The sequence below is a fragment of the Pseudorca crassidens genome, chromosome 6 (assembly GCF_039906515.1).
Source record: "Pseudorca crassidens isolate mPseCra1 chromosome 6, mPseCra1.hap1, whole genome shotgun sequence".
Taxonomy (NCBI): domain Eukaryota; kingdom Metazoa; phylum Chordata; class Mammalia; order Artiodactyla; family Delphinidae; genus Pseudorca; species Pseudorca crassidens.
Window position 1 is genome coordinate 10,972,828 of NC_090301.1, and position 14,636 is coordinate 10,987,463.

The window sequence follows — 14,636 nt, forward strand, 5'->3', positions numbered from 1 at the left end:
CTCTAGGCCAGATCAACTACACAAGATATGTACGACTCTCTAATCATTTGCCCCAAACTAATTCCTGCTTTCTTCAAAAATGACTGTCATGGGGCTTCCCTGGTGGCGCAGTGGTTGAGAATCTGCCTGCTAATGCAGGGGACACGGGTTCGAGCTCTGGTCTGGGAGGATCCCACATGCTGCGGAGCAACTAAGCTCGTGAGCCACAACTACTGAGCCTGCGCGTCTGGAGCCTGTGCTCCGCAACAGGAGAGGCCGCCATAGTGAGAGACCCGCGCACCGCGATGAAGAGCAGCCTCAGCTTGCCACAACTAGAGAGAGCTCTCGCACAGAAACGAAGATGCAGCACAGCAAAAATTAATTAATTAATTAATAAACTCCTACCCCCAACATCTTTTTAAAAAAAAAAATGACTGTCATGTTTTTCACTTAATTGACAATATTTGCCCTCTTTCCCAGGTCTGCTTTGTGAACCTGGACGTGAACAAGGATGCATGCAGTACAGAGCACCTGCAGCAGGTAGCACTGGGAACTGGGCTCTCTGGGAACTCACTTCAAGGACTGGCTGTACTGATGAGAGAACTAACATGACTCCACTTAAATGATGCTCACTTTGTAGGAGACTCTTTAATTAGGTGGTTTCATCACAGCCCATCTCCCTGACCCCTTTCCTGTCACTTTCCTACACAGCTTGCCCTCCTTATATTTGTGAAACTTGCTTTTCCCAGTAGACAGATGCTTTCTCCTGCCTGCCAGTGCCTAGGAGTGGCTTTTCTACTCTTCCCTTCTCCACTCTCAAACACTCTGTCTGTGATGACTTTTCCAAGGTTTTTGCAAAACCCGCTTGATACCAGCTAGCTCTTCCCTCTGCTTTGTCCTTCCTGCTGCTTTCATCAAATGTTTTATATCTAACCTCAGTTTCCTAGCCCTATACTCATCTAGGACTCAAACTTTTTGCACTCTGCAGCAGCTAAATGTTCCAAGCTCATCCAAGGTTGTAAGATCCTGATGTAAATCCTTGACAGCATGCAACAACTTGAAGGCCCACTCAATCCTTCGGAACTAGAGCCTGTGGTTACAGTGGGAAGGATTCATTCCCAAAGATGAAGATGGTTTGATTTCACTATTTGGTGTAACACTCTTTAATGAATAAAAGCACACCATTTGCCACTTGATTATCACACTATGGTAGACCTGCAGTTACTCAGTTACTCCCGCAATGTTCTCTTCTTGATGATGTTGCACCTGAAGTTCTCCAGCTCAATTGCCCATACAGATTATTTATTATTGACTTCCACTGAGCTCCAAAATAGCACTCATCAGTGTAGTACTGGAGAGATCATCAAAAGAAATTGTACATATAATTTCATTTGATGGAATTATTGTGCAGAGTACATCAAAGAGAGAGCAGGAAGGACCAAAGCAATTGACATCTTAAGAACTGTGTTTCCATCAAACTTTATGACATAGAAAAGATGCATTATAACTTAACAGCATTTTTTCCTACTCATTTCTCTGATTAATGTGATCTTCATGAAAACAAAACTGTTTCAGCAGTGATCTTTGGGACAGCTATTACAGTATTTAAATATGCAAATAGATTACAGATATTAATTTTTAAATATATGTGAAATGGAAATTTGGTAATATTATGGAAATCACATTTTTAGAATCTATAAAATGCATATGTAGATGTGTATTTCTAATTAATCTGTGCTGTGTATGAATCTCTTAGTATTCCCTGCTTGTGTTCTCAGGTTTTGATATTCTTTTGTTTGATATGTAAAAGAAAATTAAGTATATATGTCTACCACAATAAAAGACTAAAGCAAAAAGAAATAAAAAGAACATTGTATTTAACGCACTTAGGTGTGATTTGAGACCACCTTCTGCTATGCCTAAGGGTATACATAAACTGAATAAGCTACATAAAGGTGTTCAAGGAACTCATCTCATCTTCTCTGGATCTGAGGCTACTTATGAGTGAAAGGAAAGTAATAGTGGTACAATCCATATAGGGGTGTTGCAGTGATTGAAGATAGTAATGTAACATATGTACAGTCCTTAATGGTGCCTTGTAATCAATACATACAGAAAAATCAATGTTAGTAATTATTTTATTATTAATATTATTGTTGACTTTATTAGAACACATCATTATTAGTTAATGGGTTTCTTATTCAAGGATTTAAAGGAAAAAGTTCCCAAACTATCATGTATAACTGTGGTGTCACAATAATCATTAAGTGTTTACTTCGGAAAACTTAGAAGTAAAAATGTTTAAATCTTTATGTTTAGGAAATTTTCTATTCCCGTCTAAACCTTATGCTTCAATTTTATACAATCTCTTCTAGTAATAATCTTAATAGATTAAGTAATCTATATTATGCATTGTTACTGAGTATATTATTTTTGCAAGTAAAATAATTTTGGGGTAGTATTTTGGAAGTGAAAATAAAACATCTAAGCTAATAAAGATTCTTGTTCTACAGAAATTGGTCAATGTCTCACCAGATCTTCCAAAACTTATCAGCTCCATGAACGTCCAAAAGCCAAAAGAAAATGAAATTGTCCTCCTAAGTGGGTTAACATCTGGAAATCTCCAGGCAGATTTTGAAGTTTCGCAGGTAAGAAATATAAGCTCTTGATAACCTATTCACTAGTAATAAGTTATCTGTGGTCAGCTCTTGACACAAATCAGTACAAGGCCCAAATAGATGCTATACATAGACTCTCATAGCATAAGAATCAAAAATGTCCTTGTATTCAAGAATAGGCTTTACTTGTATTTCTCTTAAATATTGCCCCTCATATCTTGACAGAGTTTTCCTTACATCAACTCCTGACATGTGTTATCTTCTCAAGTTTATGGTGCTGAGTTGCACTTAAACTAAAGCAGACACACTAGGCATTGGTTGGTTAGCTTGGTTTTCTACAAATCTACCGGATAATCAAAAACAGAATTGTCTTCTGTTTCAGGAACAATAGCCAAATTCTAATTCATACCTTGTGGTCCTAGAATCGCACAATTTCTTCTTTCCAGATACTATTTATTTCTTAGGATATATCATACCAGCCAAGCTAATAAATATAGGATAGGGCTTCCCTGGTGGCGCAGTGGTTGAGAGTCCGCCTGCCGATGCAGGGGATGCAGGTTCATGCCCCTGTCCGGGAGGATCCCACATGCCGCGGAGCGGCTGGGCCCGTGAGCCATGGCCGCTGAGCCTGCACGTCCGGAGCCTGTGCTCCGCAACGGGAGAGGCCACAACAGTGAGAGGCCCACGTACCGCAAAAAAAAAAAAAGAAAAAAAAAGGATAGCAGCCCCAAAGATGGAAATGGAGTTTCCTAGGCCCAGAAATGAAGTTCCCAGAATAAAAGAAGATTACTGAAAATAAAGTAGAATTTAAAATACTATTATTATCATTCAATCTACTAATGTTCATTATTAGATATATCATTATAACACTGAAGAAAACTTTAAAATTTTAAATTGGTTAACCAATTTACAGAAAAACACATGAAAGATTTCTAAAGACATACTGTATAAAAGATCGCAAATTTTCTCAAATAAGGTATGTTGATAGTGATAGCTCCAGTTTAAAATAATGAGCATGTGTTTTCCTCTAACAAATTTCTCTTCCTTGTGTTTTAGTTTTGCTGGAACGTTTTTAAATCTTCTTTTATTCTTTAATCCTTCAAAATATCAAAAAATTCAGAGGTCCATCCACTATTTCTTGCCGTACTCCAGATACTTAATGAAAATCTACACACAGCCTGTTACAATTTGCTCATCAAGCCTAGAACAAAATTCTTCCTCGTCAATCTAATGACACATTTCCTTAGTGAGAAAAATGAATTGTTGGAAAAGAGAATAAACAGCTCTAAGTATCCTCTCTTTGTACTAGGCAAAACCATGATAACCAAAAGCAATTTTCAAAGCTTAGTTTTAAGAGTGGTTTCGGCACCAGGCCTGTCAGTAACGATTTCTAATTAAACTCTCCGTGAGGAGAGTTGGAAAGAACACAGGAATTGGAGTCCAGCAGACCTGGATTGCATTGCTGGCTCTTCCACGTTATATTTCTGTGACTTTGAAAGGATCGGTCAGCCTTTCTGTGCTTCTGATTTCTCATCTGTAACAGAGCAGTAGCAACAGACACCTCATAGAAAATTGTTCGCATTAAAGGTCATAAGGTATGCAGACACCTAGTAGACTATCATAAAAATTATATAATAATATCCGCCATTATTTTACAGCCTCCATTGTTTGCCATCATTTACCTAAGACTCTCAGGATGGTTATTTACTTTCAAGAAGATTGTAAAGAAAATACATTTTCTTCCTAAGGGTACCACAGCGGTGTAACATTGAATGTTTAATAACAACCTCCTTTCCCTAAGTCTATCTTGAAGTATTATTTAACTGCTCATATTGCTTTCTTAACATTTCTTTTGATTCCTACCCCATTTCACTTTGTTATTTATATTTAGGCTAAATGATAGGAAATGACAATATGCAATAATCTTGACCTGCAAATCTGACAACTTCTTACGGTTCAACTTTATTTTTATTCATGTCTGATCTACTGGGAGTATGTTATGCTCCAACCCCTAGAGTAATTATTTGATTCATGTTTGTACCTCCCAGCATACCTTGCATATAATAGGCACTCAGAAAGTATCTATCAAATTTCACTTTAGTATATTATGTCTGAATTCAGTGGAAAGAAAATTAATCAAGCCAGCTCTCATTACTCTATAGCAGTGGGTCCTCACCATTTAGGGGAGCACAGATCCTTCGTGAATTTCATAAAAGATATAGACCAATACTTCTCAAATGTTAATGCATGTTGGAATCACCAAAAGATTCCTTGAAAATGCAGATTCTGATTTAGTAGGTCTGGGGTGGAGTCTGAGATTATACATTTGTAACAATCTCCCATGTGTTGCTGAGGCTGCTAGTACACTACCCACACTTTGAAAGGCAAGATTATGGACCACCTTCCTTGAGAACAGACCTAATCACATAAGCACAGAGATAAGTTCTATTTCTGAGCCCCCTAGGGATCCCTGGACCCTTAGAGAATTACTGAATTTTTCATTTTATAATCATCTGTCCTAGAATTACTCTAATTATAATATGCAATCAAAGAGATTGATAAATGATATTTATGTCAGAAAAAGATAAACTCCAGAAATACAGTATAAATGTCTACGTGTATGTGTTCCTCTGCATATACACATCCTCACCGCTCACACACACACATACATTCAGACTCAAGGATTCTAAAATGTCAAGTTAACTAGGATGAGACTTAAGTAACTCCAACCACAGTCAGCATGTTTTAAATAATCCCGTTGACATAAAATATTTCCAAACATTTTGAATTCCATTTGAGATAAGTTTATTTCGCTTCCCTTTGTCCACTAACTGTTGTTTCCATTCAGATAATTTTCTCTTAAAAATTACTATAAATAAGCATATTGTTCCTCTTACAGGAACGTTTTCATTTTTGTAATGCACAAGACATGTCTGTGATTTACTAGTAATCTGTGCGTGGGCAATCGAAACATTTTTTTACTGCTATTCTAATGAATAACACTATGAAGAGTGAAAATGTGTCGCAGAGAATAGGGAGAGGGTCTGTAACCCTGGAACTGAACAGAATTAACAGGTCTCGGTGGGACACCAGCCAACGATTTGACCTCCTTCACTGCTGTCCCCATATGCCCATCCTTTAGACAGAATTCGTTCACTTCCAGGGGATTTCTTTAAATCTCATTTTGGCTACTTCTTCAAATGAACAATACAAATTATAAAGTTTAACTGTAATTGAGAAAATACTTGCTGTCCGTCTGAAATACTGGCAGGAGTTGTATTGAATATCACCAAGGCAGAAAAAGATATTGATCTGAGAACCTGGGATTCAATTTAATCAAGAGGGATGCCCAAGACAGCCTGAACTTTCCCCTCAGCTTGGTTAAACTTTAGACAGCCTTCCTCCTGACTCCAGGCCCTAAACCTCCCTTTTCTCAGAACATTTACTTTAGAAAACATCGTTATAAATTACTTCTCTGCCCCATTGAGATGTAAATTGTTTTAAAAGCCTTTTGCCAGTTTTACAACCCAAGAATGTCTTTCTGAGGGACCTAGGACCCATCTCTTTGAAATGTAACCATCAGCAAAGCTGGTGTCCCTGTCTCTGTGGAAGGGTGGGAGCCTGACTTCTGTGGGCACTTTGCTCCAATTTGCAAGACTACTTTCAGCATGAAGATACAAGAAAGTTTACTTTTCCTTAACAAACGCAGATGGATGTCAATCCTCCTATGCCAGCTCTTAAGAACCCAATTGCCTTTTGTTTCAGTGGAGTTGTGGTCCAACTCTGTTCTGGCCTCTCTCTCCTATTTTAATAACTTTGAGTAAGGTCTTCAGTGCCTGGTAAATGTTGCCCAGGGCAATTCTTGCTTTGACAGGAGAGAACAAAACTATGTGATATAATTAGTCTATTTTCCACTAAGTCAAACTTTCTCCTGGGTACCCTGTGTTCCCCAAGCACCACTTGAATTTTTTTCAAGCAGTTCATCAATAAAAGCCCAGAAAATATTCCAAATATTTTAAAGGTCCCCATTCCTTCTAACAGGAGAGATTGATAGAAGAAGAAAGGTCAGAGGGGATGGTTTTATATTTTCTCTTTTAACAAATGCCTTTTTCTCTCTCTGCTTTCAGTGTCCTTGGTTGTCAGATATCTGTTTGGTCCAGTGTGCAAGAGGGAACAGACCAAACAGTACCAACTGCATCATCTTTGAAATCAACAAATTTTTGATTGGTCTGGAACTGGTGCAGGAGCGGCAGCTCCACCTGGAAACAAACATCTTAAAAGTGGAGGATGACACAAACTGTTCCTTGTCTTCAATTGAAGAAGACTTTCTTACCGCATCCGAGCACTTGGAGGAGGAAAGCGACGTGGAAGAATATAGGAACGGTGAGAACTTTCCAATAAAACGAATGTGCATCCTGAAATTAGTCACCGTATAAAAATGTCTGGGTTAAATTTCAGAAAAGTTTCAGGCCACATCAGTTTGGCTGACACATCACAACCTTCACTTAAGGAGTTTAAAGAGGGAGAGAGAGTAAGAAAACACTAGTGGGGATGCTGACAGAGGCACTTTAACAGATTTAATGGTTAGATGGCCCCATTCTCCCTAAAGATGCCTTAGGGATGCTGAAGGAAATCTATGTGTTTTCAAACAAAATCCTCCTGCCTGCCAAGAGATGGAGACTATCACTTGGAGGAAAGTTAACGTCCCTAAATTTTCCATTAAAACCATGTATTAGTTGAAACTGAGTTAGATTGACCTGAATCCTAGCACTGCCTCTTTGAGGCTGTGAAACCTGGGGCCAGTTATCCAGTCTTTTTGAGTCCCTGTTTCCTTGTCCACAATTTGGGAGTATAGCAGTGCTCTTAGCACTATTATATTTAACCATATGTTTGTTATATATATATATCATTTAACCATACATATTTATTATATTTAACTCTTATTGTTGTCAGTACAGAAGGAAATAACCCAGGAAAGTGCTTAGCTTTCATTTATTCATTCTTTTTTTTTAATTAGAGTATAATTGCTTTACAATGTTGTATTAGTTTCTGCTGTACAATGAAATGAATCAGCTATATGTATACACGTGTACCCTCCTTTTTGGACCTCCCTCCCACCCACCCCATCCCACTCATTTAGGTGGTCACAGATCACCAAGCTGAGCTCCCTGTGCTTTATAGCATGTTCCCACTAGCTATCTATTTTACACATGGTAGTGTAATATGTCAATCCTAATCTCTCAATTCGTCCTACCCTCCCCTTCCCCTCCGTGTCCACAGGTCCATTCTCTACGTCTATGTCTGTAGCTCAGTGAACAATGGGTTCCTCTTCCCACAGAGGAAGGGATACCCCATATGCTGTTGCCACTGTCCTTGGGGCAAATCCTGTGCCAACTTTAGAATAACTCTTTCAACAAGGCCATGATTTAGGTGACCTGAACGTCCTCCCTTCTCCTCCTGTACCCACTGGGAAGCTTCAAGACACAATTGTCTGTGTTACTTTCTCCCTGAAACATGGTGACCAGCCCTCAGCTCCCAAATGCCCTCCCGCACTCTAGCTAGCACTTGCATTTGTACCCCACATTGAAAGCCACTTTGTTGAGTGGCAGTCCACAATGAAACTCAAAAGACTTTTCGGATTCATTTTTCTTAAAGAAACATTCAAAATGCTATTTAAAAAAAAATAAAGATACCTGATTCTGTAAAGCATCTTTAGGAATTAAATGTTATTTTAGACTCATGGAAACCTGCTATCTAAAATGTAATAGCAGGTATATTATACAGCACTTAAAAGAAACAAGCTGTTCATGAAAAGATAGGAAGGAAAATTAAATGCATATTAGTAAATGAAATAAGCCAATCTGAAAAGCCTGTATTCTAGATAAAGCAAAACTATGGATACAGTAAAAAAGATCAGTGGTTGCCAGGAGTTTGGCAAGGGTGCAGATGGTAGTCAAAGGGATGAATCGGTGGAGCACAGAGGATTTTTTGGCCAGTGAAACCAGTACAACACCGTAATGATGGATATATGCCATTATACATGTCTAAACCCATAGAATGTACAGCACCAAGAATGAACCCTAAGGTAACTGTGGACTCTGGGTGATTCTGATGTGTTATTATGGGTTTTTCAATTGTAACAAATGTACCACTCTTGCGGGAGGAGCTCATAATAGAGAAATCTACGCACGTGTGGAGGCAGGGGATATATGAGAAATCTCTGTATATTGTCTCAATTTTAACCTAAAACTGCTCTTAAAAAAATGAAGTCTTAAAAAAGAAAATAAATAAAAAGTAATAGTGGCCCTCATTTTCTCTTCACTAGGTTATGAAAATATAAATGTCTCAGACAATGCTTTGGAAAATAAAAAGCCAAAGGAAGCCACTCAGGAGGAATGGAATTACAAAAAGGAAAAGTTACTTTATGCTTTGGAAGATCAATATGTTAGCAAATATCATACACCATTGATTAAAACAGAAGGATCTCTGGGAAACGTGGCAGAAGATACAAGTTTGCAGAGTCTAGATCCCTCAGCCAAGCCATCAGAGTGGAAAGGTGAAGTTGTGGGGAATGATAAGCCATCCACAAATGATTATTATTCAGAAAATTTTAAAGGTCAAGAGGGAGAATCACAGGCACTATGTATTCCAGGCAATGCTTATTTCTCGAGGATGGTTAAGAGAGATGGACCTTCTGCATGTGGTACTTTCTCTGAGCATGACAGCAGTTTAGACCCAGGAGACCATGAAGACGGGACAAACTCTATTCTTCCCATAAAAGATGGAGAAGGCACAACCGGCGAGTATGCTACGAATTTAGCAGAATCTGTGCTGCAAGATGCTTTTATTCGATTATCTCAGTCTCAGCCTACGCTGCCCCAGGACTCTGCAGTCAGTGTTTCTCTAGGAAGTGCACTGCTCCCCAGTGGTTACTCCACAGAAGATATCGTGGTCCCTCGGTCATGGAATGAACTCCCCAAAATTGTCATTGTTCAGAGTTCAGAAGGCAGCGTTGCTGGCCCTGAGCCAGGTATCTCCTCAGGGCCCAAGACACAAGTCTCACTTGAAACTTCAGGCATCCTCTCTGGAGAGAGCTCCAGCAAACACCCCCAGAGTGCTCTAGAAGTAGCATTAGCTTGTGCGGCCACTGTGATTGGAACCATCTCCAGTCCACAGGCCACAGAAAGATTCAAAATGGAGCAAGAATCCCTGGTTTCAAACCACCCACTGGGAGGAAATGAACCGGTGCAAACTCAGTCATCTCAAGTATTCAAGGAACACTCCATCAGCAAATATTCCTTCCCATCTGCTCTGTGTGGCATGACTCAGGTGGTAAGTGCTGTTGCTGTCTGTGGCCTGGGTGAAGCAAGAGAGGCGAAGTGCCCTATGGCTTCAAGTGGCTTCTTGTCTGCAGCTGAGGTGTCTGCAGCAGTCCCCCCACTTTGTGGTTCAGTGACCGGGAAGAGCATGGAGCTGGGGAATGAAGCCATTGCAGAGGCATTGCTCAAGGAGGCCACTCTGGTCTTAACAAGACCTGATGCCTACAGCAGCATTGGAGACCTCATGCAATCAATGCATAGGAGAATCACAGAAACTGTTTCAAAGCCTCAGACCTTGTGCTCAGAAAATGTCCTTGGGAATGAACTGGCACAGACCCTGTCTAATGTTATCCTGAAGCATTCCATTGATGAAGTTCACCAGAAGAATAAAATAATCGACCCCAGCAATGGCAGGCACTCATCTGAAACCCTGGACGCCTTAATGGAAAGTACAAATCAGCTGCTCTTCAATGTGATATGCGTCACTTTCAAGAAGATGAGCTGCCTTGTACAGCTTGGTGAATGTCCCACCATCCTTTCTAAGGAGACCGTCAGAGGGAGGGAAACCGAACTAGACTCTCAGCCAACTGATCAGGCCACTTGTCAAGCATGGACAAAGGCCACTGACTACGCCAGCAGCCATCCACTTAGCAACCTGCAGAGCACCAGTCTTGTTATCAATGATCTTGTAGATGATGAGCGTCCAAAGCAAGAAAGCAAGAGCCCAGAGAAGCCAGGCCTCTTCCAGAACCCCACACTGCAACCTGAATTGTCCTGTATTCCCAGAGAGTCTGTTAAAACATCCCCCAAGGAGATATATCTGAAGGGAGTGGTGGAAGAGGATACAAAAATCCCTCATCAACAATCCAGTCACAATGAGAATGAATGCAGAGCCCCTTCAGAGGGAGAAATGACACCGAGCGTCAGCAAGTACATCAGTTCCCAGGACGTTGAGGACAGCATCAATCCAAATGCTCCAGAAAAGTACAGTTGTGCCTCACCTCTAAACAATGAAGTTCAAGGTAACCTGTCTTTGTTAGGGAACGATTTGCTGCTTCCTGCTCAATCCCTGCTACCGGCAAAACACCCAGACATATACTGCATTGCAGACTTTGCAGAAGAATTAGCAGAGACCATTGTTTCCATGGCAACTGAAATAGCAGCGATTTGCCTTGACAACTCCAATGGAAAACAACCCTGGTTCTGTGCATGGAAAAGAGGGAATGAGTTTCTGGTTACCCCCAACGTATCCTGCCGATCCTTGAAGAGGAAGAAAGAGAGCCAGGCCGGTGGGGCCACTGTGAGGAAACACAAGCCACCACGACTCAGCGAGATCAAGAGGAAAACAGATGAGTACCCGGAACTTAAAGAGAAGCTGATGAACAGGGTTGTGGACGAGTCGATGAACCTTGAGGACATCCCAGATTCTGTAAACACTTTTGCAGACGAAGTGGCAGCCAAGATCGTGAACCTCACAGAGTTCTGTATGGTGGACGGTGTCTGGCAAGCCCAGAGCTATCCTCGGAGTCGGTTACTCAGTGGAGACAGGTGGAACCGGCTGAAGGCCTCCAGCTGTGAGAGCATTCCAGAGGAGGACTCTAACGCCGGGGCGTATGTGAATAGCCTGGGTTTAATGAGTACCCTAAGCCAGCCAGTTAGCAGGGCCAGCTCCGTCTCCAAGCAGTCGAGCTGTGAGAGCATCACCGATGAGTTTTCCAGGTTCATGGTGAACCAGATGGAAAATGAAGGAAGAGGGTTTGAGTTACTGCTGGATTACTACGCAGGCAAGAATGCCAGCAGTATTCTGAACTCAGCTATGCAACAGGCCTGCCGGAAAAATGACCACCTCAGTGTGAGGCCAAGCTGTCCCTCAAAGCAGTCCAGCACCGAGAGCATCACCGAGGAGTTCTATAGGTACATGTTGAGGGACATTGAACGAGAGAACAAAGACGGTGCCTCCTCCGGACGAAGCAGCCAGGACTGGACGACTGGCTTGCTGTCGCCTTCTCTGCGATCCCTGGTGTGTTACAGACAGTCATCCATGCCCAACAGCAGATCCCTGGACGCCAGGCTGACGGTGAACGTGCCCATCAAAGCCAACTCCTTAGATGGCTTTGCTCAAAACAGCCAGCAAGATTTCCTCAGCGTACAGCAGGGGAATAGCTCTTCCTCATCGGGTCTCTGCAAATCTGACTCTTGCTTGTATCGGAGAGGTGGGGCCGATCAGATCACAGACATGTTAATTCACGAGACGTGGGCAAACTCAATCGAAGCCCTCATGCGGAAGAACAAAATTATAGTGGACGACGCCCGGGCAGCTGATGCTGAGCCTGCTTCCGGTGACTCTTCCTTGCAGGTGGAGAAGTGTGCAAGCAGATTGGCTTCGAGCAGAGTGCAAAGTGGGCCAGCTCTGCTTGTTCAGGAACCTGTTGATTGCCCGAGGAAAAACTCCATTACTGAAAGCAAACATCCCCCACTGTCGTCTCCAAGCAAAGCTGCGCCTCTTGCAAATCACAACAGTTTAGATTCTAGAAAGGAAACTTCCTCGTGCCAGGATGCTGTCCTTCTAAGCCACACCAGGCGATCACTTTGCTCAAGGGAAGTGCCTTTAATTCAGATTGAAATAGATCAGAGAGAAGAATGTGTTGGAGAACCTGAACACGTCCTTTCCAAACGCAGCCCCCTAGAGGAAGCAGAAGAGTGTTTGAAAGAAGAAAAGGTCCCACATGTGGCGAGGGGTGGAGACACTACTGTGAATTCCTGCCAAAACCCTAGGTGAGTCAATGACCTCTTAGACGAGGTAGGGTGCATGGGACTGGAGTTTGCATCTTAATTAGTATTTATTCTAAATCTTAGGGGCTTACTGACACAAGAACTGAATTTCTGAGATAGTAATTGACCTCCCTGGGTTACTATGCACTTATAATAGAAAGATGTAAGGTTTTTTAAATAATCTCTAAAACAAATTTGATTTATGTATATAACAGAAGAAATGAGGTATCATTCTCCCCATTACAGTTAATCTCCCATAGAATGCTACTTTCTGAAATTAATTCATGGCAGTTTTCAAGCAAAATAAGAAAATTACATCAACTTGTCCATTTAAAAACAGTTAAATGTAAATAAATTTTAATATTGGAATCTGACATTAAATATTTTGGTATCATTTTTCTCCAGGGTCTCTTAAGTTTTTCTTTTTTGTCTTATTCTAAAGGTCTTTGCAAGGACACCATGTCCCAGAGTGCTGGCCCTTTAGATGCATGGTATACCATGGTAGCATAAGTGCAAAACAACATCATCAGCCTTAGAAATTTGAGAGCTGAATCCTTTTCCAAAAGATAAGGACTAAGTATTGAATATATTTTTCTTTGTGGAGCAATATAAAGAATTGTTATGAAACATGATCTCCACTAAATAACCTTGAAACCATCACTCTAAGCCATTTTGCTGATCTCTGCCTCAGTTTACTCACCTGTTGGGGGGAATAATAGTAATAATTACATCATAAGAAGATTCTTAAGGTTTAAATAAAGAAATGTACACAAACCCTTACCTCAGTGCCTAGGCCATTATAAACACTCAATAAATGTTTACTTTATGGTTGTTGTTGTTTGGGGTTAAGGTATATGTTTGCCTTTATTCCAGGAGATCTTTTTCCCAAGAGAAACCTGTTATGAACGGCGTGAGAATTTTATTAAAACTACAGAATTCTCAGGATTTGCAAAAGGGGAAATTAGTTATATTTAGATCACATTTTCTAAGCTCAGAGTTGTTATCAGGGGATTTGACATGTCAAAATAGCTAAACATGGAACTCAATTCCCTGTGAAAGACTTCCTACCCTCTTATACACAAGAGAGAGGGAAATGATACAGGCACTCTTGATTGTTTGGAAGTGGGAAGGTGTCACGTCCTGAAGATATTTTTAGGCTATTCTCTGAGGGACATTTTCATAATTCTTACTAACAACTTCATAAAATCTCAACATGATGAAATAAAAATCACATTCTTACTTTTTTACTTTCTTGTTATTTGAAACAGAATTCAGAATTCATCATGGCAGGCCCAAATAAAAATACCTATTGTATTTTAGGCTCGCACATTTGTCCAGGTACCAAATTATATCAATTATAAAGAGCTTAAGGGTGATTTAGGATAACCCAGTTCTTGATTTGGGGGAAAATATTATCCTACTGGTGAGCAGCGATGTGTTCTTAACTCAGCCACCTTCTCTGAGATTTTTGAAAAGCAATTACCTAACTTTTTGGTAATTTGAGACCACAAGGTAATAAACACCAAACTGAGAATTTTGAGCATTCACATGTTGCACTCACAGACCTAACATAAATTTTTTAGAAATATATTTTATGTCGTGTATTCATTTATATTTGCTTCAAGAAAAATAATTATTCATCCAACAAATATTTGCATGCTCACCTGTGATACACACTGCCCTTGGGGCTGCAAGCACAGAAGAAAATAGAGATTTAGTGTCTGTTTCCATGGCTCCTGCACACCAGTGCGAGAGACAGACAAGATGCATGGAAAAACCCTTTGGAAAAAGTGTGTGATGTAGAGTGTGATGAGAGGAGAATAAAAAGAGGAATGTGGTAGAGAGTTACCTTTTGGGGGAAGTGGCCACTTAAGACAGGATGTTGGCATTTGAGACGAGACCTAAAGGAAGAGACAAAGGGTGCCAACGAAATGAAGAATTGAACTGA

General features: G+C 40.6%; 1 protein-coding gene across 3 annotated transcripts in view; it reads left to right on the top strand.

Annotated features, from left to right (window-relative positions):
* The window catches only part of SPHKAP (SPHK1 interactor, AKAP domain containing), a 123,512-nt gene that overhangs the window by 80,908 nt on the left and 27,968 nt on the right, over positions 1-14,636 (top strand). For all 3 annotated transcript variants that reach the window (XM_067740321.1, XM_067740320.1, XM_067740319.1), the window contains exons 4-7: positions 460-519; positions 2,493-2,627; positions 6,725-6,980; positions 8,923-12,691. In XM_067740321.1, the coding sequence (XP_067596422.1) occupies positions 460-519; positions 2,493-2,627; positions 6,725-6,980; positions 8,923-12,691 (4,220 nt within the window). The remainder of the gene's footprint in view (positions 1-459; positions 520-2,492; positions 2,628-6,724; positions 6,981-8,922; positions 12,692-14,636) is intronic.